Source organism: Dromiciops gliroides, chromosome 3, assembly GCF_019393635.1.
Source record: "Dromiciops gliroides isolate mDroGli1 chromosome 3, mDroGli1.pri, whole genome shotgun sequence".
NCBI lineage: Eukaryota > Metazoa > Chordata > Mammalia > Microbiotheria > Microbiotheriidae > Dromiciops > Dromiciops gliroides.
The window spans coordinates 72,400,003-72,423,432 of NC_057863.1; the positions used below are offsets into that span (position 1 = coordinate 72,400,003).

General features: G+C 40.8%; 1 protein-coding gene across 1 annotated transcript in view; it reads left to right on the plus strand.

Moving 5' to 3' along the window:
* Positions 1–23,430, plus strand: part of MREG (melanoregulin) — an 81,467-nt gene that overhangs the window by 16,715 nt on the left and 41,322 nt on the right. Inside the window, exon 2 of the mRNA XM_043995276.1 lies at positions 12,037–12,196. Coding sequence (XP_043851211.1) covers positions 12,037–12,196 — 160 coding nt within the window. The remainder of the gene's footprint in view (positions 1–12,036; positions 12,197–23,430) is intronic.

A 23,430-nucleotide genomic window follows, 5' to 3' on the forward strand; every position in this document is an offset into this window, starting at 1 on the left:
AGCTAGGTGGTGCAGTGGATAGAGCACTGGCCCTGGAGTCAGGAGGACCTGAGTTCAAATCCGGCCTCAGACACTTAACACTTACTAGCTGTGTGACTCTGGGCAAGTCACTTAATCCTCATTGTCCCGCCAAAAAGAAAGGAGAAAAAAGAAAAAGATACTATTAGGAGACACCCTGTTTTCCAGAGGTAAGGCCCAGCAAGCAAGCTGTTCCCTGAGGTTGGCATAACAACCATCCTTTGCTCTCAGCCTCTGGATGAACTCTGCTGCAGCTAAATCACAGAACTGATGGTCCCTGGGCTTGGGCAAACACCAACAGTCCAGACACGACGCCCTGCTACGAACAGACTTTTAGTCACTCGACCGCCTTGCTTCACTGTTGCTGTTGTACCTCACCACTGTTGCTACACCTCACTGTTCCATTCTTTGTCTAGCCACAAGTATATAAATCAAGGTTTGGCCACACTAAGGTGGGGGCCCTGGCACATGTGTTTAACTTCCTTCCTTGCCTGCAAGCTGTTTTCCTCACTTGGAAATGAAGTTTCTCTTTGATTCCTGACTCTCCTGTCTCTAGCCTGCTCTGTTCAGCTCCTTCCATCTACAGGTTAGAGGCTGGTTCTGTCAGGTTGGCACTTTACAGGTGAGGAAACTGAGGCTGAGGGAGTTTAAGGGGCTTACCCCAGGTCACATAGATAGGTCTGTGAATCCAGACCCATCCTCTTTCTATTGTACTGCACTATTTCTGGATGAGACAGGGAACAGCAAGACTGGATTTAACCCTTTCATTCCTAGGATTACTGCTTATCCTATCTTCTTTGTCAGTCTGTCTCCCTGTATCCACAGCCTGCTGCCTCTGCCCATATTCCAAAAGCGTGAACTTTGCTGGTCTGAGCACGGGGGAATTTGGTGTACGCCAGCAGCCAGCAGATGAGCGGCCAATGCAACAAATGTGGATGATGGAGTCAGAGATAGGGGGAAGGAATCAAACAGTGCAGACAAACAAGGAGAGGGAAGCCAGAAAGATGCTACATAAGAGGAAGGATTTCCTAGCATGGTGGTAATCTGGGTTCAGCCAAATGCTAGAGATGAGAAGACAGAACAAAAGCCAGTGAAACTTGATCAGTTGGGGGTTTGAATCCTGCCTCAGACATTAGTTAGGTAGAATGATCCAAGGCAAGGCACTTAACCTCTCTGGGACTCATTTGTAAAATGAAAGGGTTGGATCTGACCTCTTCTGACTCTTAATAGACGGTCCTATGAAGGTCACTGTGTAAAGCTCTGGGAGATACAAATATAAGAAAGCAAGACTGTCTCCAAGCTTACATTCTTTTTTTTTTTTTTTTGTGGGGCAATGAGGATTAAGTGACTTGCCCAGGGTCATACAGCTATCCAAGCTTACATTCTAATGGAGGAAAAGAACACAGAAAGAAGGAAGCTGGAAGTGGATTCTTGGACTTTTTCGTGGTTACTTTGGGGGTATGGGGGAGCAAAGCAAAGAACAGTTCCAGATGAACCGGCCTAAGCAAGCCCTGGGGTGTGGGAAGAGGCAATCGGTGATGCCTAGCTTAAAGTGTTGCTTGCCCATCACTGTTCATGCACAAGTAGCCCCTGAACTTTCTCACCTCCTTGCCCTTGCCTACGCTGTTTCTTTTGCCTTCACAAGGGCTCTTTTTCTGCCTCTCTACCTATTGAAATCCCGCTCATCCTTCAGGGTCTGACAAATGCCAGCTCCCCATACAGCCTTTGTTTATTTTCCTCCTTTTCCCCAAAGCCAGATGTGATCTCTCTGAAACTTGAATAGTAGATTTTCCCCCTGCCTCTCCCTAGAGACTTATCATATTCTGCCTCCTTCTCTTGTTACTTACATACTTCTCTCATCAACTTTCTCTTCTTTCCCTCCCATCCCCTCACCCCAACCTATATTATAAACTCCAGGAGGAAACTATGTCTCAATAAGACTCAGAGAATGCATCTTCTTCATCCTGTATCCTTGGCAGTGACCATAACATGCCTGCTAAAAATGTGTTGAATTAGGTTGATTATCCATAGCTTTTTGGTAAGCAAATCTAATAATGAGATCTAAATTAAAAAGAAAGCCATTATCTTTTTTTTTACCATAAAAGTATTTTATTATTTTCCAGTTACATGTAAAAATAGTTTTCAACATTTGTTTTCATAAGATTTTTAGTTCCAAATTTTTCTTCCTCCCTCCCTTCTCTCCCTCCTCCCCAAGACAGAAAACAATCTGATATAGGTTATATATGTATAATCACATTAAACACATTTCTGCATTAGTCATACTGAAGAATCAGAATACAAGGGAAAAACCTCAAAAAAGGGAATAAAAAAACAGCCAAAAAGTAGAAACAGTATGGTTCAATCTGCATTCAGAATCCACGTTTATTTTTTCTGGATGTGGAGAACATTTTCTATCATGAGTTCCTTGAAACTGTTTTGGATCCTTGCACTGCTGAGAAGGGCCAAGTTTATCACAGTGGATCATAACACAATGTTACTGTTACTGTGTACAATGTTCTAGTTCTTCTCACTTCACTCAGCTTTCTTCTTTCTTCACTTCTTTCTTTCTTTTTTTTTGGTGAGGCAATTGGGGTTAAGTGACTTGCCCAGGGTCACACAGCCAGTAAGTGTTAAGTGTCTGAGGCTGGATTTGGATTCAGGTCCTCCTGACTCCAGGGCCAGTGCTCTATCCACTGCGCCATCTAGCTGCCCCTGCTCATCATTTCTTACAGCACAATAGCAATCCATTATATTCAGCCATTCCCCATTTGATGGGCATTCTCTCGATTTCCAATTCTTTGCCACCACAAAGAGAACTGCTATAAATATTTTTGTACATGTGGGTCCTTTTCCCTTTACTATGATCTCTTTGGGATGCAGACCTAGTAGTAGTATTGCTGGGTCAAAGGATATGCACAGTCCCATAGCCCTTTGGGCATAGCTTCCAATTGCTCTCCAGAATGGAAATCCATTATCTTTAGATCACCAGTAAGTACACAGTCCAGATTCCTACTGAAAGGGGGGCATTTATGCTCTTATTTGCTTGGAAGTTTCTTCTCTTTATATTGGAAAAAGAATGGGAGTTTATGTAGAAATGGGTAAGTTTTCACATGACTAACCCTTTTCTTTCCCTCCTGGGAGGCAGTGTGGTTTAGTGGTAGGAGATATAGACAAGTAATCAGAAGACCTGGGTTCTGGTGCCATTCCATCATTGACTAGCTGGGTGCAAATTACTTAACCTTTCTGAATTCCAGTTTTCCTCACCTATAAATATGGGGATAATATTTCTGCTAAGTGAGAGGCTCTGAGATATGTCATAGTCAAGTGTGAAGTAAGTTAGTTTTGGATGAATGGAATCAGGGCTACATAGCTGATAGATAGCATTTATTATTTTGTACCTACTATGTGCCAAGCAGTGTTTGGTAATTAAAAAAATAATCTCATTTGAGAAGGCAGCTAGGTGGTGCAGTGGATAGAGCACTGGCCCTGGAGTCAGGAGTACCCAAGTTCAACTCCAGCCTCAGACACTTAACACTAGCTGTGTGACCCTGGGCAAGTCACTTAACCCCAATTGCCTCACTAAGAAAAAAAAAATCTCATTTAATCCTCACAACAACTCTGGGAGGTTGGTGGTATTATTATCCTCATTGTATAGTTGTGGAAACTGAGGCAAAAAGTAAGTGTCTAAGGCTAAATTTGAATTCAGACCCTTGGCCTAGAGCTCTATCCACACTTCTGTGGCATTATGTATCATGACAAAAGAAGCCATGGAATCTTTTTTTTTTTTTTAAGCAACATACATTTATTTTATTTTTTCCAGTTACATGTTAGGGTAGTTTTCAACATTCATTTTCATAAGATTTAGAGTTCCACATTTTTCTTCCTCCTTCCCTCCCTTTCCTCCCCCCTCCACAAGATTGCAACCAGGTTATATTTGTACAATCCACAAGTGTTCTTTTTATCAGTTCTTTCTATGGGGGTGCATAGTAAGCTTCCTCATTAGCTCCTTGGGATTGTCTTGGATCATTGCATTGCTGAGAGTAGTTGTCATTCACATTTGCTCATTGAACAATACTGCTGTCACTATGCACAATGTCCTCCCAACTCTGCTCACTTCACTATACATCCATGTTCATTAGTCTTTCCAGGTTTTTCTGGGATCATCCTGTTTGTCATTTCCTGTAGCACAAGACCATTCCACTACAATCATATAGCACAGCTTCTTCCATCATTCCTCAATTGATGGACATTCCCTTGATTCTCAATTCTTAGCCTCCACAAAGAGTTGCTATAAATATTTTTTGTACAATTTTCCCCTTTTCTCTTTTTCATGATTATTATTGTTAACTGTTTCCCTTTCATCCTATTCCCTTCCCCATGATATTTATTCTATTGTCCATCTTCTTTCATCCTATCACTCTTCAAAAGGATTTGCTTCTGTCTGTGTCCTCCCCCACTCTGCCCTTCCTTCTTTTGCCCCTCTCTCCTTATCCCCTTCCCCTCCTATTTTCCTGCAGGGTTAGAGAGATTACTCCACCCAATTGAGTGTGTACATTATTCCTTCCTTGAGGTCTTTGAGCTAATTCTGATGAGTGTTAGGCTCATTTACTGCCCAGGTTAAATAGATTACTCCATCCAGTTGGGTGTGTGTGTGAGTCCCTCTTTGTGGCAACTCTGATGAGTTTAAGGTCTTTGATACTTTTCTGATGAGTGTAAAATTCATTTACTTCCCTGCTCCTCTTCCATCTCTTCCCCCACTCCATAAGCCTTTTCCTGTTTCTTTCATGTAGGATTTCACCTCTGTCCTTCCCCCTCCCCCAGTGAATTCCCCTCACTCCTCAATTTAACCCTAAGGATGTCATCATGGGGCAGCTAGGTGACACAGTGGACAAAGCACCACCCTTGGAACCAGGGGGATCAGAGCCAAAACCCGGCCTCAGACACAAGACTCCAATTGTTTTATAGTTCTCTAGGGTCTTGTATTTGAAAGTCAAATTTGCCATTCAGTTCAGGTCTTTTCATTACAAATATTTGAAAGTCTTCTTTTTCATTAAAGTTCCATTTTTCCTCAGAAAGATTATGATCAGTTTTGCTGAGTAGGTGATTCTTGGTTGTAATCCCATTTCCTTTGCCCTTTGAAATATCATATTCCATACCCTCAGGTCCTTTAATGTAGAAGCTGATAGATCTTGTGCTATCCTGACAGGGGCTCCACAGTTCTTGAATTCTTTCTTTTTGGCAGCTTGCAATATTTCCTGCTTGACCTGAGAGCTCTGGAACTTGGCTATAATATTCCTAGGAGTTTTCCTTTTGGGATCTCTTTCTGGAGGTGATCGGTGAATTCTTTCAATTTCTATTTTAGCTTCTGCTTCTAGAATTTCATGGCAATTTTCCCTGAGAATATCTTGGAAGATGATGTCTAAGCTCTTTCCTTGATCATGGTTTTCAGGTAGACCAATAATTTTCAAATTATCTCTTCTGGACCTATTTTCCAGGTCAGCAGTTTTTCCCAGAAGATATTTCACATTGCCCTCTATTTTTTTATTCATTTGGATTTGCTTTATTGTGTCTTGATTTCTCATAAAGTCACTGGCTTCCATTTGTTCAATTCTCATTCTTAGGCAATTATTTTCATCAGAGAGCTTTCGTGCTTCCTTTTCCATTTGGCCAATTTGGCTTTTCAAGCTGTTGACTTTTTTCTCATGTCTTTCCTGCATCACCCTCATTTCTCTTTCCATTTTTTCCTCTACCTTTCTAACTTTATCTTCAAAGTCCTTTTTAAGCACCTCTATGGCCTGAGACCAATTCATATTTTTCTTGGAAGCTTTAGATACAGGGGCCCTGATGTTGACATCTTCCTCTGAGGGTGTCCCTTGGTCTTCCTTGTTACTGAAGAAACTTTCTATGGTCCTCACCTTTCTCTGTCTCATCTTGCCTTTCTTTTACTAGACTTTTAGCTCCTTAAAGTGGGGCACTGTTTCCAGGCTGCAGTATCCCAAGCTTCAGAAGTCCCAGGTGGTATGAATTAAGGAGGATCAGGTTCTTCACTTGTCTGGCCTGTTCCCTGGTCCTTAGATGACCCCAGACCAACTTGCTAATCAACCAGCTTTGTGTGTTGTAGTTGTCAGCTGTGATGAGCCTGTGCCCCTCTCCCCGCTGGGCTGCTGCTACTCAAGCCTACCTTCTGGTTCCCAGCAGGGGTGTAAAATCCAAGTTCTGCCTCAACACCAGCATAGACCCCTGTAGTCTCCCCCCTACCCAGGGCTCAACCCTCTCACCAGACTGTGAGCTTAGTTCCAGACAACACTGTCGCTTCAGCTGATTCAGAGGCTCTGGGGGTCTGCTTCTCTGGTGAGGACTTCCTGGGACTGGATCTGTGTCAGGGTGACTGTGGGGTTGGGCTCAACTCCTGTATCAGCACAGCAGCTCCCTCCTTCTGACCTTCCAGGCCATTCTTGGTTAGAAGATGATTTCAGCACATTCTTCTGTGAGTTTTGCTGCTCCGGGCATTTTCCTATGGCATTATTTGGATGTTTTTTGTAGCGATTGTGTCATGAGTTCAAGAGCTCACTGTCTTTCCTCTTCCATCTTGGCTCTGCCCCAGAAGTCCCCTGCCATGGAATCTTTTACAGGACTGTGGGCAAATAACATCAACCCTTTCTATCAACAGAGACAGTAACTAGGGACCATTAACCATTAATAGCCATTAATATTCCTAGGTGACAGGACACCTAGAAACCAGATCTTAAGTAAAGAGACACCATAAACGCAGAGACCCTCTGGGTCTGACAAGTTTAAGTATGTCTTTATGATCATGTGCAGAGAACACCAAATGTGTCCTTGGGTTCATCTTATGACATGTAAACCCAAAAAACACACCCCTAGGTAAAAAGGTACCCACCTTGGAGGACCCCAGGAAGTCCAAATTAGGATGTGAACCTCCCATGAACCTCCCACAAGGAGGAGATTAAGATAATGAGGAAATAACCTGCTTTTCTTACTATAAATATCAATTTGATCAATTAAATCCACCCCCTACTTCAAAGTGAAATAATATAGGATGTCCCAAAGTTTATTAAGGCTTAAAATTTCACTAAGACTTTTGGGATACCCTATATATGGAAATCACTTTTCAAACCTCAAAGTGCTATATAAATTACAACTCTTCTTTATCATAGCTGTTGAAATAAAGGGTTACGTTTATAATTTAAGAAGAGAAAGTGAATGAAAAGTTCAAAGACTTTTTCTGGAGCTCAGAGTAAGGCACATGACCTGACATGGAGATCATGGACCACGAATGAGTATAAACACCATCTGTTAAGAGTTTATATTAATTGGAGGCAAAAGAGCATGAAGGAAATTCTCTGAACTGACACACTGTTAATAATGTCATACCCAGTCATAATTTTCATACATCATAGCCTCTGTTAATGTGACTTGAGGCTCTCATTCCTAAGTATCACCTCCATTAGTCCTACCATGATGCTTCCTTTGGGTACATGGCTCATTGGATAAAGAACTTATCCCCTCTCAGCCTCAGTTTCCTTGTCTGTAAAATGGGGATAATAATAGCACCTATCTCCCAGGGTTGTCAGGAGGATCAAACCAGAGAATATTTGTAAGGCGATTAGCACAATGCCTAGTACATAGTAGACACTTAATAAATGCTTATCCCCTTTTCTCTTCCCTGAGTCCAAGGTCAGGGATGTATCTCTGAGACCATGTCCAGACCAGCAAGTTGTTTTCATATTAACAGACCAAGCTGCAAAGTCATGCTGTGAAAGCTATTCAAAATTAGGTTTATCTTCAGATAAACTTCAGAAGTGTTTGGATGAGAAGGCAGACATGAATTAGGTTGGGAACAGAAGATTTTCTTGGCTGATTTTTGAAGTCTCTTCATGCTCTTTTGAGCCTTAGTCTTAAGCAAATAGTCCACCCTTGGAGGTGGACAGTAAGGTCCCTGGAGTTTATGTCATCAGACAACCTCATGAGTGTGAGATCTTCAGGGATCTAGTCCCTGAGCTCAAGGTCAGTGGTGAGAATTCACTTTGAAACTCTCCTTAAAGAACTGTTGGGTTTTTTCCCTCTATTGATCAGGTTTTGGACAATATAATGTTTCTCCCAGAGGCCCCAGCAGGGATGAGGAGCCTTTCTAAACCGTTCTGCATCTTATTAGCTGAGACACTATTAAAGTATAATAGGGAAGATCAATTTGGTAATTGACCCTTAGGGGAGTGGAGTCTCTGAGACTTTCTCATCCTCTCTACAGGAGTGAAAAGCATCTCTTCAGTATATAATGTCATGGGGGCCTCTCAGTGGGCCTTTGAATGCCTGATGTTAATAAAATATTTATTATCAGCAGATGGTTGTAGGGAAAGGGACAGGGAGGAGAGCAGAGAAATGTGTGTGAGGGGGAGTGGTAAGAGTAGTAGAAGCTCTCCTTTTATTTGGGATCTTTCAGAAATTATTAAATTCTTAATCCCTAATCCCACCCATTTGTTTGGTCCCCTATCTATTCAATGACCGGGGCTAGGTGTTTGGGATTAGAAAGAAAAACAACAATAACAACAAAATCAGGAAACAGTCCCTGCCCTCAGGGACTTTATGGTCTACTGAGGAAATACACAGTAAGGAGTGATGGTGGAAAAGGAGAAACTAGGCAGAATCTCCTAGGAAGATTGAAGGAGGGAGAGAAAACATTTTTAGCTGGAATATTGGGGAAGGGGCAGGCTAACGCAAGGCTTCTTGTAAGAGCATATGCCAGACGGATTCTGAAAGGCTGAGAAGAGAAGGCACTAAAGTTGGGGGTGGGGGTGGGGAGAAGGGCACAGGCAGAAACTAGAATTGGCCTTTTTGTCTGGCATGATTTTAATTCCCTTTCTCCTAATCTTTCTGGAGGTTTGTTTTTGTTTTGTTTGGGTTTTTTGGTTTTGGGTTTTTTTTTTTTTAGCGAGGCAATGGGGGTTAAGTGACTTGCCCAAGGTCACACAGCTAGTAAGTGTCAAGTGTCTGAGGCCGGATTTGAACTCAGGTACTCCTGAATCCAGGGCCGGTGCTTTTTCCACTGGGCCACCTAGCCATCTAGCCACCTCCTGGAGGTTTGTTTTAAACCCTAAACACCAGTGGCTACTAAACCACACTGTGTGCTTGCTTTTTAAGAAGAGGCCTCACAAAGCCTGTTCAGGAATCTCAGGACGATTCTCTCCCTTCTCCATTCTTTGGATGCTGGTTTTTCACTCCTTTACTCTTGCCTTCCAAACGGTCCAAAGTTACACAATATCGTTCTCTCACTTTTAGTTTATCTTGTAGGTTAATGCTGTCCGTGATGTGAGGGAGGAGAGAGGTAAAGAGTGTACATCTCATAGCACGCAGAGAACAGCGGAACCCAGTGAGTGGGAAGCAGACCCAAACTGGTGGTGATCTAGCAAACTGGTTATTTATGATGAGCACCAGAAATCTAGGCAGGCTACATGAATATTCCCATCAGCTACAAAGGACCTATGAAGGAAGATGCTATTTACCTCCAGAGAAATAACTGATATAGGGAACTACAGATTGTATAGTTTCACATATACATATATATTTGTTTCAAATGTTGGTCATCTCTAGTTTGGGGTTGGGAAGAAGGAGGGAAAGAGCTTGGACATCAAATGTAACAACAAGGGGCAGCTAGGTGCTACAGTGGATTGTTAAGGGCTAAAATTCTAGCTAGTCTGTCTAAAATATTTAATGAGTGGTCGCCAATAAATTATAAGCTTTAGCAAGAGTTAGACTTTTAAGCATTTATTAAGGAGAATAAGAATTTGATAATGAGAGAAGAAAGGCCTAGATTCCTATCTATTAAAGGGAGAGCACATTTCTAGCTCCGCTCTCCACCAGCGTCCTCAGGAAAAGAGAGCGAGACCGAGCGCCAGTCTCTTCCTTCCTCCTCCCACTAGCCCGCGTCACTTCCTGACACCAAAGAAAAGACTCCTGGTCTTGCCCTCAAAGACCTTCACTTCATGGGCAGAACTCTTCTACAGCAAGTCTCCAGCAGGTGGCATCATTCCAATCGTTACAGGATAAAGCACCGGCCCTGGATTCAGGAGGACCTGAGTTCAAATCTGGTCTCAGACACTTGACACAACTAGCTGTGTGACCCTGGGCAAGTCACTTAACCCTAATTGCCTCACCAAAAAAAATTTTTTTAAATGTAACAACAACAAAACATTAAAATGTGATTTATGCCTTGTTTTTATCTTTTGTCCCAGGTATGAGTAGCCTTGTACTTGTGGGTGTTGATTATCAGTTAAAAAGATTGATGGGTAGACCCTTCCTGTGATTAGCGGGGCAGGGCTAGGAGTGCTGACAATAATGAGAGGGCCTCAACCAGACTTCTTGGGAACATTAAATATAAAGGTTTCTGTCTCCTTGCATGGAGGAGGATACTGTGGGTTATGGTCTTGTACCCAGAAGAGAAAAGGAAATTGTGGTCTGGCAAAGAAAGAGTGGGTTAGGTCTGTTGTCAGGAGGCTGCTATCATTGGTGAGCCAACTTAGGTCCTGGCTGATTTTTAACTTTTCTGCTTTGAGGAAGTTTTTAAAAGGTGGTACTGACAAATACCTCTTGGATCTTCTTCTCCACCCCCCACACCCCCCAGGGACAATGAGGGTTAAGTGACTTGCCCAGGTTCACATAGCTAGTAAGTGTCCAGTGTCTTAAGCCGGATTTGAACTCGGGTCCTCCTGACTCCAGGGTCGGTGCTTTTATGCCACCTAGCTGCCCCTTGGATCTTCTTTAGTGATTTTGAATATCTGTCTCCTTCAGTTCTTTCTCCATTCTTGAGATAGTGAGGTGTGGCATAGTGAGGCAGGTGTAAGTAGCATATTCAATAGAGTACAGAATCTTGAGTCAGGAAGACCTGAGTTCAAATCCTACCTCTCATACATGTAATGGTTTTGTGGCCCTGAACATGCCACTTAACTGTATTCAGCTTCAGTTTTCTCATCTCCAAAAGGGATATAATTATGGCACCTATTTCACTGGGTGAGGATGAATGAGATATCCCTGTAAAGAGCTTTGTCAACCTTAAAGCACTATATAAATGTTAGCTGTTATCATCATCACACAAGTATTTATTGTTTATCTTCTATGTTCCTAGTCTAGAAGGAGACAGGTTGAAGTGTCAACTATGCACATAGTGCTCTTCTGGGCATCGGGAGAGACAATAGAAGAGCTAACATTTATGTAGCACTTAGTATGTACCAGTACCTCTGCTAAGTGCTATTCAAATATTATCTCACTTGAGACTCACAACAACCCTAGGATGTAGGCACTATTTATTATGTGCATTTACAGATCAGGAAACTGAGGCAAACAGGTTGAATGACTTGCCCAACTTCACATAGCTAGTATCTGGGGCTGTATTTGAACTCAGGTCTTCCAGGAAAAAATTTAGATAAGATACAGTCTGGGTTTTCATATGGGGCCTTAGGGTTGGGGAGACGATACAAACTCAGATAATTATAATATTAAAGTAGAGCATTATTGCCCTAGAGAAGTATAAAGTTCTGTGTGAGGTTTACCAGGAAGGGTCATTACTGAAAAAATACTGAACTTGCATATCTTTCTTGCTTAGGAGCCGTGGTTGTCTTCTTTGTATTGTTCCAATTTTGGTATTGGTCTAGCATATAATTTTCTTTTGTTATTATCTAAGTATTCCTGAAGGGCTAATTGTGTAAGTCAAACAATGAAAAGTACTACATAGGATTACTCTCTCTTTCTTTTTTCTTTTTTTTTTTTTTTGGATCATTCTCTAAACTTACTAGATGGGGGCACCAGCCTTGGATTCAAGAGGACCTAAGTTCAAATCTGGCCTCAGACACTTGACACTTACTAGCTGTATGACCCTGAGCAAGTCACCTAACCCTTATTGCCCCATCCAAAAAAACCCAAACAAACCCAAAACAACCAAATAAACTTACTGTGCTTTCTTCTTCTTCTCCCTCCCTCTTTCTCCCCCCCCACCCTCAATTCCAGTGGCAGCAATCCTTACTCCACTTTTGGAGCAACTCTAGTGAGAGATGATGAGAAGAATTTATGGAGCATACCTCATGATGTATCCCATACAGAAGCGGATGATGATAGGATACTGTATAATTTGATTGTCATTCGAAATCAGCAGCCCAAAGATTCAGAGGTAAGTCATCTCGAAGGTAATTTTGGAGAACCTACTCCTCACATATTCAGGCACGGTAAACTCTTAGTAATTTGGATTTGCCTGGATGGCAGAAAGTATAAGTTATCAACTGTTTGAAGAGAAATGGACTTTAGTTCTTATTTAGATATATAATAGGATAGTGGTCTCCTTCTGTTCTTGTGGTGGCAGAGAAGTGGGAAAGGGGGCAGAGGATGCTAAAAATCACATGGGTTTTTAGAGCACCAAGAAACTTTTAGTGTGATTACTGGTACTCCTAAAGTCCCCTATCCAATGAGCAGTGGATTTTCTATCTCTGTATTGCTGGAGGAGCTGAATCATATTAACTTAACATTTTTGCTATATACTATAGTCACTATAAACAAAACCAGAAGGGAGGAGGAAGTTACTGCTAAATGGAAGCATAGTTCACTGGTATTCCTTGGCGAGGTGAACAAAGGAATTGGCAGAATAGTTTTTATTCTTTGTCCAAAGGCAACAAGAAATGTTATTTCATATGGGGTGTTTGGTCATCCCATATTGCAGTATTAATGAGGCTTGACAAAAAGATCTATCCAGCAATACTGTTTGCTGAGAATGAAGAGGTAGAATTTCTCTAAGAAGAACTTGATAAAATGCTACAAGTTAAAGCAACATATTTACTAGCTGTGTGACCCTGGGCAAGTCACTTAACCTTCATTGCCCAGTTCCACCCACTCCCCTCCCCCCCCCCCAAAAAAAGCAGCATATTATTTCACATAGTACAAAAGTGGGAAAAGTTGAGTCTGAGGAGAAGTCTATGGAAAAATATAGTTCAGGAAGAAGGAAATTGAAATGCAAGAGCTTGTAGATTACAAAGAAGGTTCATGATTCTACAGGGTGGGTTGAAAGTCATGATGTTTTTTGATAGTTTTTGATAATAGCTTTTTTTTTTTTAACTAATGATTTTTTTTTTTAAGTGAGGCAATTGGGGTTAAGTGACTTGCCCAGGGTCACACAGCTAGTAAGTGTTAAGCGTCTGAGGCCGGATTTGAACTCAGGTACTCCTGACTCCAGAGTCAGTGCTCTATCCACTGCGCCACCTAGCTGCCCCGATAATAGCTTTTTGAAAATTATCTTTTCTTTATTTTTCACCATTTATGAGATTTGATCTTTCACACATGTAAATTCACTTACTATGTATGATGTATATGATGCTATGGTATTACAAATAAAAAAATAAATTAGTTATAAAATATTGATCCCCTTTGTGACTTTTGGCCCATCCTGTATATTATGAACACATTAAGTTTTGGAAGGTTGTGGACATGGGAAGCACCAAATAGTACCATAAAGAACAAACTAGTTTATTTAACAAAAGAAAGGAAAAGACTTATTAATGATAAGGTAATTACCTGGTGGTCAGCAGCCTTTGTACATTCAGACCATCCTCTCAACAGAGCTAAGATCAGAACTATTATAAAGCAAGGAAGAAAAAAGACATGGCAGACAAATGGAATGATTTAACTATGAATGATTGAGTAATTGGAAATCAAAAGTGGAAAATGGAATAGAGAAGTGATATCCCCACTGAACGTAGTAATTTTATCCAGAAGTTGATCCAATGTAAATTTTGCCGCATCAAGGAGACCAAAAGAGCCCAGAGGAAGCAAACACCACAGCAAACATACTTGCCAAATGGAGAGAGATGGATGCCAAAGACAACACTGTGAGTTAGAATATACACTTGTTTGTAAAATTTTATAAGGATAATGAATGATTATGAGCAGTATTGTCCCATAAAGCAGAGAAAAGCAGTGGAGGGTAAAACCTGTTTGAAGAAATCTTTTCAAGATATCCAACTAATCAAAGTCATCTTTTTTTTTTTTTTTTTTGGTGAGGTTACTGGGGTTAAGTGACTTGCCCAGGGTCACACAGCTAGTAAGTGTCAAGTGTCTGAGGCTGGATTTCAACTCAGGTCCTCCTGACTCCAGGGCTGGTGCTCTATCCACCGCGCCATCTAGCTGCCCCTAATCAAAGTCATCTTAAGGGCACTCAAGGATGAAGATGTAAGGAAGACAATGAGGGATACCCTGTGGGTGGTAAGGGTACTCCAAATGCTCCTTTTTGCATATATTTTGCTTTTTGGAGCCTCCTCAAAGATATCTATGTGCATTCTGAGGTGTTTGGTCTGCCTATCCACAAAGGAAAGACCAAATGTTTGAAGCCTGCCTGCCTACTGGGCGGAGATTTCAGCATGCATTTAGATGAACATTTTATAGAGCTTGTCCAACAGTTTGATATTTAGAATAGATAGGACAGATGGACTATGTCTTGGGTCCAGAATGGAACAGGAGAGAGTAGTCTGGATTTCTGTAGGGGAATTGTAAAACTCTTTTACTAATTCCAAGTTTCACATGAAAGCAAAGACCTGTCTTTTTAATACTGACATTTTACCTGTGTTGCTATATGGAACGAAAAATGGGACATCTTGCCTATGAAGAATTAAAAGTGAGTGTGACACAGGACAGTGAAGAAGCCCATGGTGGGCAAGAGCAGACTGTAACATATAACCAATGAAAAATTCTGAAGAACAAGAGTAAAGGATGGTGTCATCAGGGAAGTATAAGACAAGAAGAGAAACTAGCTAGCAAGAATGAGGGATGAAAGGTGGACCCCTAGAATTGTCCATTCTTACCTCTACAGTGTCAGGAAAAAGTGAGGAAAATCTCTAACACTGAGTGGACCTCATGGCAAGCTTATGGGAGAACATGGACAAGAGTTATATAGCTGTATAGGCAGGTATGGCTGGATTTCGATCTGCAGTGTTGGTGGGAACTCCTGAATCGATGAGATCACAGGTCTTCTTGAGTATTTAAACATGCACCAGCACAAACTAAGTGCTGTGTGACTTGGGGCAAGTGATAGCTTCTTTAGACCTGCATTTCCTCTTTTATAAAATAAACATGCTATGTTACATTGCAGTAAATTCCTTCTTAAAGTGCCAAACATTTTGCTAGGTCCTGGGAATAAAGAAAAAAATGAAATGATCCCTATTCTCAAGAAATTTATTGTAGCATATATTCAGGGTAGCAACATGTACATATAAAATAAATACCGGGTAACTGGGCCGGGGGTAGGGGTGGGGAGTGTAGAGTCATGAAGAAGATGGCATTTGAGCTGAACTTTGAAAGTAAATAAGGACAGGGGAAGCTAGATGGCGCAGTGGATAGAGCACCGGCCCTGGATTCAGGAGGACCTGAGTTCAAATCCAGCCTCAGACACTTAACACTTACTAGCTGTGTGACCCTGGGCAAGTAACTTAACTCCAATTGCCTCACCAAAAACAAAACAAACAAAAAAAAAAAAAGAGAGAAAGAAAGAAAGAAAGTAAATAAGGACAGAGATGAGGAGGGAGTGTATTCCAGGCATGGGGAGACAGATACCCAGAGACAGAAAATGGAATATTATGGGTCAGGAAAAGGAAGGAAGAAAGAGGAGCAGAAAAAAAGAAAGAACAAGGAGAAATATATGAAAAAGAAGAGGAGGAAGAGGAATTATTCAGGGATTTCCAAGGAAAGACCTTAATTATTAACCCACTTCAACAAATAGCTAGGATTCATTTGTTGTGCATTAAAACAAGTTTATGACTTACTACATCACTGCAAATGGATACCATCAAAGTGCTTAAAAGAGGTTATTCTCTTAAGTACCATACTGCCACCATTCCACTAGAAATATTACCCAATTTATCTGGCATACCCTTTCTTCATAGATAATACACAGTTATGCTGGATTGAATCATTAACATTTCTGAATGTCTGGAGTCCGAAATTAGGTTTTATCGGGCAGGTTTTGAAAGTTTTCACTTAAGAGTCACTGATTTTGGACATAACCCAAAGTCTCTAATTTCTAAGAGCAGCTTTTCACACACATCAAAGCAGTTCCCGCCCTTATGAGGAATGAGTTTAATGAGATCTCACAAAGCAACTTCAGGAGGCTCTTAAGCTCTTAAAGTTATTGGGCAAATTAAGAAATAGGTCAGAAGGTGAGAAATTAGTGTTTTGAGAGTAGAAGCAGCTGAGCATGATGAGGTTTGGTTATTTCCCCTCATCATTTGATAGAAAAGGCTTCCTTGTAGGTGGCATTTGCTGATACTTCATAACCAGGGTTTTCTGACCTTTGTTTTATGTAAAATATCTGAGTATATATCCCTATAGAGTATGCAGATTTCCTATTTTCTTTTTTTTATTAAAAAAATTTATATTTTCCAATTACACATAAAAATGTTTAATATTTTTCAAAAAAGTTTTGAATCCCTTGTTCTCATCTCTCCCCCACCCTTGAGAAAGTAAGCAATTTGACATAGGTTATACACATAGACATTCCATTTTCTTAAGAAGAGTAGAAAATTGTTATTTCTTGGGCTTTGGCAATAGAAAAAGCATGTGTACCTGATGTGTATGGGGCCTCTTGGGTAGAAAATATCTTTTCCCTATTTGCTCTTAGGACCTGCACTATCTCTGTTATTGTTCTCTGGTTGGGGAACACCCTACCCCAATCTCAGATTCAATCCTAGACTTTAGTTTGGCTGCCTCTTGATGTACCTGAGGACAATGATGTGGGTGAATGACTAAATGGGCAGATGGTTAAATTTGTTTTCATTAGAAGTGCATGACTTGGGGGCAGCTAGGTGGTGCAGTGGATAGAGCACCAACTCTGGAGTCAGGAGGATCTGAGTTCAAATTTGACCTCAGACACTTGACACTTACTAGCTGTGTGACCTTGGGCAAACCACTTAACCCTCATTGCCCAACCAAAAGCCCATTCCCTTCCCCCCCCCCACCTCAAAACAAAAAAAAAAAACAAAAAGAAGTGCATGACTTTAGTAGAAAAAAGATGTCTTTGGACTTTACAATCATCCAGTCAATCAATAAATTTATTAAGTGGTTAGGGTGTTGTGTACCAGACTCTATGATGTGGATACTACTACTGTGCATTTATGTATCAATTTAAGGTTTACAAAGTGCTTTACAAATAATTTTTCATTTTTTCCTCACAATAATCTTGGGAAGTAGACACTTTCTTCATTTTACAGATGAGGAAAGTGAGGTAGACAGTTTTTTTTTTTTTTTTTTACCAAGGATCATACAACTAGAAAGCAATGGACACTGGATTTGAACTCATGTTCCTGACCCTATATCTGTATCTAGAAACATATCTATTTATATTACAGGCATAAAGAATAGTCTGAATAAAGGGCCAGAAGCTGAGCCTGTGTTTTATGGCTGGAAAGGAAGGGTGATGTGAACTTGTGGAAGGTCTTAATGCTGAGTAGAGGAAGGAATTAGGCAGTAGGGAGCTGCCCAGGGTTTTTGCCTGAAGGCATGTGGGATTACCATATCTTGATTTGGGTGAGCCTCAGTTTCCCCATCTGGAAAATGAAGGGCGTTGAACTAAATGACTTTGATGCTTATTATGTTCTCCTCTATGCCAGAGAAATAATTAGTTATACATGTACTTGTGCCAAATCCTATGATTCTTTCCCTCACGCAGAGGGGAACAAATTATCATAAGCCTGTTTTAGAGAAGATCAATTTGTGTTTCTGTTGGTGAGAGTAGACTCAATTCTCTCTTTAGTCTTTCACGTCTTCCCAACCAAAGCAGCAGTAAGAAAGTCCTTCTGTAGCGGCTCTCAGTTCCCTATGTTTCCTTGTACCTACATCAAGAAGGCGGATCCCTCTCCTAGAGCGGCTTATGTGGTGAGCAGGGCAGACAAGACAGAGTCCCTGGAGGTCTGTAGCCACATTTTGTCATGCTTCCTTTAGGATGACTTTTTTGGTTTTAAAAAGATAGCGTGGGAGGCTTGGTGTGCCCTGAAAACTCAGGTGAGGCCTGGCTTCTAGGTCTGTTTGTGGATTCTTCTCTTTGTTGAGGCATAATAAGCCTGACCAGAACCCACGCCCTCTCCGGTCTTATGCTTTCCCCATTAAACCACAAGGTTGAATCCGTGTTGGGCATTTGCTGGTACTTTCTTCGTTGCTTCCCTTCCCCCATTTTTAAACCTGGTATCCTCACAGCTGTGGAATTTAGTACTATTAGGACATCAAGTTCCTTATTTAGAGTTAATTTCCTCTGTTAGATTATTCATCCATGCTCCTGAAAAATGGTAGAAGCTAAATTAAAAAAAAAATAGTTTCTATTATGTGGGTGTTGTGTGTTCCCTCTTCCACAGGTGAAATATTTGGTACACATTTTCACAAGCCAAAAAGTTTGGAGTGAGTCCAAAAAACTACTCTTTGAGGAAACCAATTCAATTCAATTCACATGTAAGAAATATTTATTAAGTACCTACTATGTGCTAGTTCCTGGGAACAGAATGACAAAACCCAAAACAATCCCTGCCCTTGAGTTTATTTTATGAGGGAAGACAACATATAAACCGATAATTAATTTCAAGGTAAAATGAACTATACTACACTAATTAAATAGGAGGATCAGAAAAAATAATAGAAGGATCAGGAAAAGTTTCATGGAAGGGAAAGCATTTGAGCTGAGTTTTGAAAAAAAAATATACAGTTTCAGGGAGGCAAGGGTGAAGAGGAAGGCCATGCCATACAGGGAGGACCACCTAGGCAAAGACACAGAGGTAGGAGATCGCATGTAAGGGGGATGACCTGTGTGACTTTAACCTCTCTGGGTCTCAGTTTTCTCATCTGTAAAATTGCCTCTTAGGTCCCCCCCTTTTTTTTTTCTTTCTTTCTTTTTTTTTTTTTTTGGTGGGGCAATGGGGTTAAATGACTTGCCCAGAGTCACACAGCTAGTAAGTGTCAAGTGTCTGAGGCTGGATTTGAACTCAGGTACTCCTGAATCCGAGGCCAGTGCTTTATCCACTGCATCATTAGGTCCCCTTTGGCCATAAATCCATGATACCATGAAAAATTAGGGTAGAGCTTAAACTCAGATCTTCTCATGCCAAATCAAGGGATTTTTCTGCTTTACCGTGTTGGCCTTCATGCTGATGGTCTAACATCAGAGTCACAGTTTAGCAAACGATTTAAGTTGTGTAATTTTCCATGGTGGGTTTCGTAGCTTGACAAGCTGGGGTGACTCAAGGTGCCAGACTAGTCTTAAGCAAGTCTATCTTGATAAATCACATGTGTAGATGCAATAGTCTTTTTTTTATCATAAAAGTATTTTATTATTTTTCAGTTACATGTAAAGATAGTTTTCAGAATTTGTTTTTATAAGATTTTTAGTTCCAAATTTTTCTACCTCTCTTCCCTCCCCCCTCCCCAAAATAGAAAGCAATCTGATATAGGTTATATATGTATAATCACAATAAACATATTTCTGCATTAGTCATATTGTGAAAGAAGAATCAGCACAAAAGGGAAAAACCTCAAAGAAAAAACAAAAGTAGAATCCTCAATTCTTTTTTCTGGATGTGAGGAACATTTTCCCATCATGAGTTCTTTGAAATTGTCTTGGATCATGATGCAATAGTCTTTAATAACATCTAATTTCCCCACAATTGCATAAACAGAGACTAATAGAGCAGTTCACATGTGTGCCTTTATTTAGACAAAATGCAAATAAGTTAAATAAAATAGAGAATTTAGACTAATAATATTAGCTAGCATTTATGTAGTGGTCTAAAGGTTAAAAGATGTTTACAAATATTATCCCATTTTATCCTAACAAAACAACTCTAGGATATAGGTGCCCTTATTATCCCTATTTCACAGATGAGGAAACTGAGGCAGACAGAGGTTAAGTGTCTTACCCAGGGTCACACAAAACTAATCGATGTTGGGAGCTCAAGTATTTCTGACTCCAGGTTCTATCTGCAATGACACGAAGCTGCCTTAAGTTCTATTTAACCAGTTAAATTAAATAATAAAATAAATTAAAAGCTAATAAACTAGCTTTTACAAAGGGCGATGACATAAACTTAGAAGAAGAACAATTACAGGCATTTCTTTTTTCTTTTTGGTGAGGCAATTGGGGTTAAGTGACTTGCCCAGGGTCACACAGCTAGAAAGTGTTAAGTGTCTGAGGCTGGATTTAAACTCAGGTACTCCTGACTCCAGGGCCGGTGCTCTATCCCCTGATTAAGTACTTTTTAATTGGTCAATTCCAATTACAGGTGTTTCACAGATAATTCAGAGCTTTCTGTCCCTCTCTTCCTTCTCTCCTCACTTCATTCCTCCCTCCTCCCCCCCCAACTTCAAGATAATGGATACCAGTTCCAGAATTGGAAGGGTCCCTTAGATGACTTTTGTCATCTAATCTATCATTTTACATATGAGGAAACTGGGCAATTTGAAATGATTTGCCCAAGGGTTCATAAATAAGAAATGACAGAGGAAACAATCAAATCCAGATCTCAGGACAATTAAAATTGAGCATTTCAAGTTAAAATCTTTTTCCATTGGACCATAATTGACCCAGTTCTCCATTTTCCTTTGCTAGGGCATATTTGGCCTCATTAGGATTTGACAGGGAGGACAGAAAGTCCTTTTGCCTGAGAACAAAGCATTTTAACATTCTGTTCACCATTCAAAATAGTCATTTTCTGTCTCAAGTCAGTGTTCAAAGCATATCAGAGGGATCAGGTCTGCTTTGTAAGACATGCTCATCTCAGTGCCAGGGGCAATTTTCAATAGTAATAGACATTCTTTTTGACCTAGTCAATTTTGTTTTACTGAAGAGCAGATGCATATGTGTGGGTTGTATTTCTACCTGTGTTTATTTGGGTTCTGCATGAATTAAACTTTTTTTTTTTTTGGATTGACTCAGTACACAACAGTCTGACACCTGCTTTGTACAGGGATGCACTGATCTGCAACATTCTAGGTCCTTTGTTCCCAATCGTGTTTTTCCCCCATTAGACATGAAAATGATTTGGAGAATCTCTTTCCTTTCTTTCTCTTTTCCCTCTTTCCCCATTCCCCCTTTGCTCCCTTCTCTTTTTCTGTCTCACTCTCTGTGCCTTTTTCTCTCTCCCTCTTAACTCCCTCTGTCTCTGTCTTTGTCTCTCTCAGTCTCTCTGTCTCTCTCTCTGTCTCTGTCTCTGTCTCTGTCTCTGTCTTTGTCTCTCTGTCTCTGCCTCTCTCTCTGTGTCTCTGTCTCTCTCTCTTTTCTCTGGTACTTCATTCTTTTCCTTTTAAAGCTCCACTTTGCCTTTGGAGGCACAATTGTTGAATGACCACCCCTTGGCTAGCTCTGATTTTGTGGCTATTTGTTTCATATTGACCTTATTGACTAGAGTTTCCACTTGTAGGAATCATCTGGAACTCAAAACCTTTTTCATGGTCATGATTTCTTTGAAATTCAGCTCTGAGATGTCTCCACTTGAGTATTATAAGATCACTGATTCAAAGCTGGAATCCTGTGGTCAGCATCTAATCCAGTAATTTTTCAGCTGAGAAAACTGAGCCTTAGGGTGGGGAAGTGACCTGGCCAAGGACATACGTTTTTTCTTTCTAGAGCATCTTGTAGTCTGCCTAATTCTATCTCCTTTCACTATTTTTTTTTTGATGAGGCAAGTGGGGTTAAGTGACTTGTCCAGGGTCACACAGCTAGTAAGTTGTCAAGTGTCTGAGGCCGGATTTGAACTCAGGTCCTCCTGACTCCAGGGCCAGTGCTCTATCCACTTTGCCACCTAGCTGCCCCCTCCTTTCACTATTGCTCATTCTTTCTAGTCTTTTTACTCCTGTCTAGATTCCACAACAGATAATACAGCTTTGAGATTCTGATTCCTGCTCTTTCTATCCCAAATGAGTCATACACTAACTTAAAGGTTTGTTTCTTGGTACCAACATATGCTGGGCCCCACACATATTTTTCCAATGTTCTTGTTCTTTTGGGAATTTACATTCAATGATATAAGATAATATTGTCATAATTTCTTATTCATAGAGCACTAGTGTTAGGTGCTAAATCCCATTAGAAAAAGGAAGACAAAAGTTTGTTTTGGACATTCTCTCCCCACCCTTTTCATTCTTAGATTTCCTGAAGTTTGATTTTAAGGTTAGAAAAATGCTGTTCCAAATTAATGTTATGTTGACTAGATAGTATCATTTGGTTCCATTTTACCCATCAGGCTGGAGGAAGTTAAGTGTTGGGTAAATTGAAATGGGTTAGGCACATGGGAAATTAAAGACTATTCCAGAAAAAAAATGGCGTGGCTGTAATTCTTGCTACCAGGAGGCTAAGGATGGTGGAGCCCTTCAATTTGGGAGTTCTGAGCTGGAGTGGGGCCAAACCCATTGGGTGTCCAAACCAATTTGGTGACTCCCACTATGGACAGAGGGGTGGCTGGCAAACCACGAAGGCTACCTGAGGGGGGTAAACTGTCCGTGTCATGAATGAAGCTGATCCAAAGCTCCATACCTGATCAACAGTAGGCTTGGGCCTGTTGTTTGTCCTTCCTTTTCAAAGAACACCTACCTCTACATCGGGTGATGACATGACTTGCAGTGAATTGGATTTAAGTGAGGGAGGAGGGCTGTGCAAAGTCACCAGCCTCACTCTCTCTTCCAGAGCCATCTGGGTCCAGTGACAAGATATACATCAGGATGACTGGAGATGGCCCTGGATGTTTGAAGCAATTGGGGTTAGGTGACTTGCTCAGGGTCACACAGCTAGTAAATGTCAGGTGGCTGCTGTGTCTCCATCATGGGAAAGATAGGGATACCTAATTTCAAAAAACCTAAGCTCAAACCAAAAAATCCTCCAAAAACTCAGCAGGAAGAATATTAGATTTAGAAGTAAAACCAGGAGGGAGAAAGGGCAAAAATGATCGAGTATGTCGTGGAATGGGAAGAAACAAAAAGAGACAGTAAAGAGTCCAGTTTACTTGAACCTTGTCAATGTGGTGTAATAGAGTATCAGCTTTTTTTTTTTTCCTTTTGTTTTTTGTGGGGCAATGAGGGTTAAGTGACTTGTCCAGGGTCACACAGCTAGTAAGTGTCAAGTGTCTGAGGCTGGATTTGAACTCAGGTCCTCCTGAACCCAAGGCTGGTGCTTTATCCACTGTGCCACCTAGCTGCCCAAGAGTAGCAGTTTTGACATTTATTAGACATGTGACCTTGGAAACTGGGGCCCACTTTCCTTATGTATAAGTAGCAGGGGTCAGAGGAGATGACCTCTCAAGTCTTTTCTGACTTTAGGACTCTATGAGTTTTCCTCATTAAAGTGAACCTTGCATTTATCAAAATTAATTCAACAGAATGAACAAAAAGCACTTACTA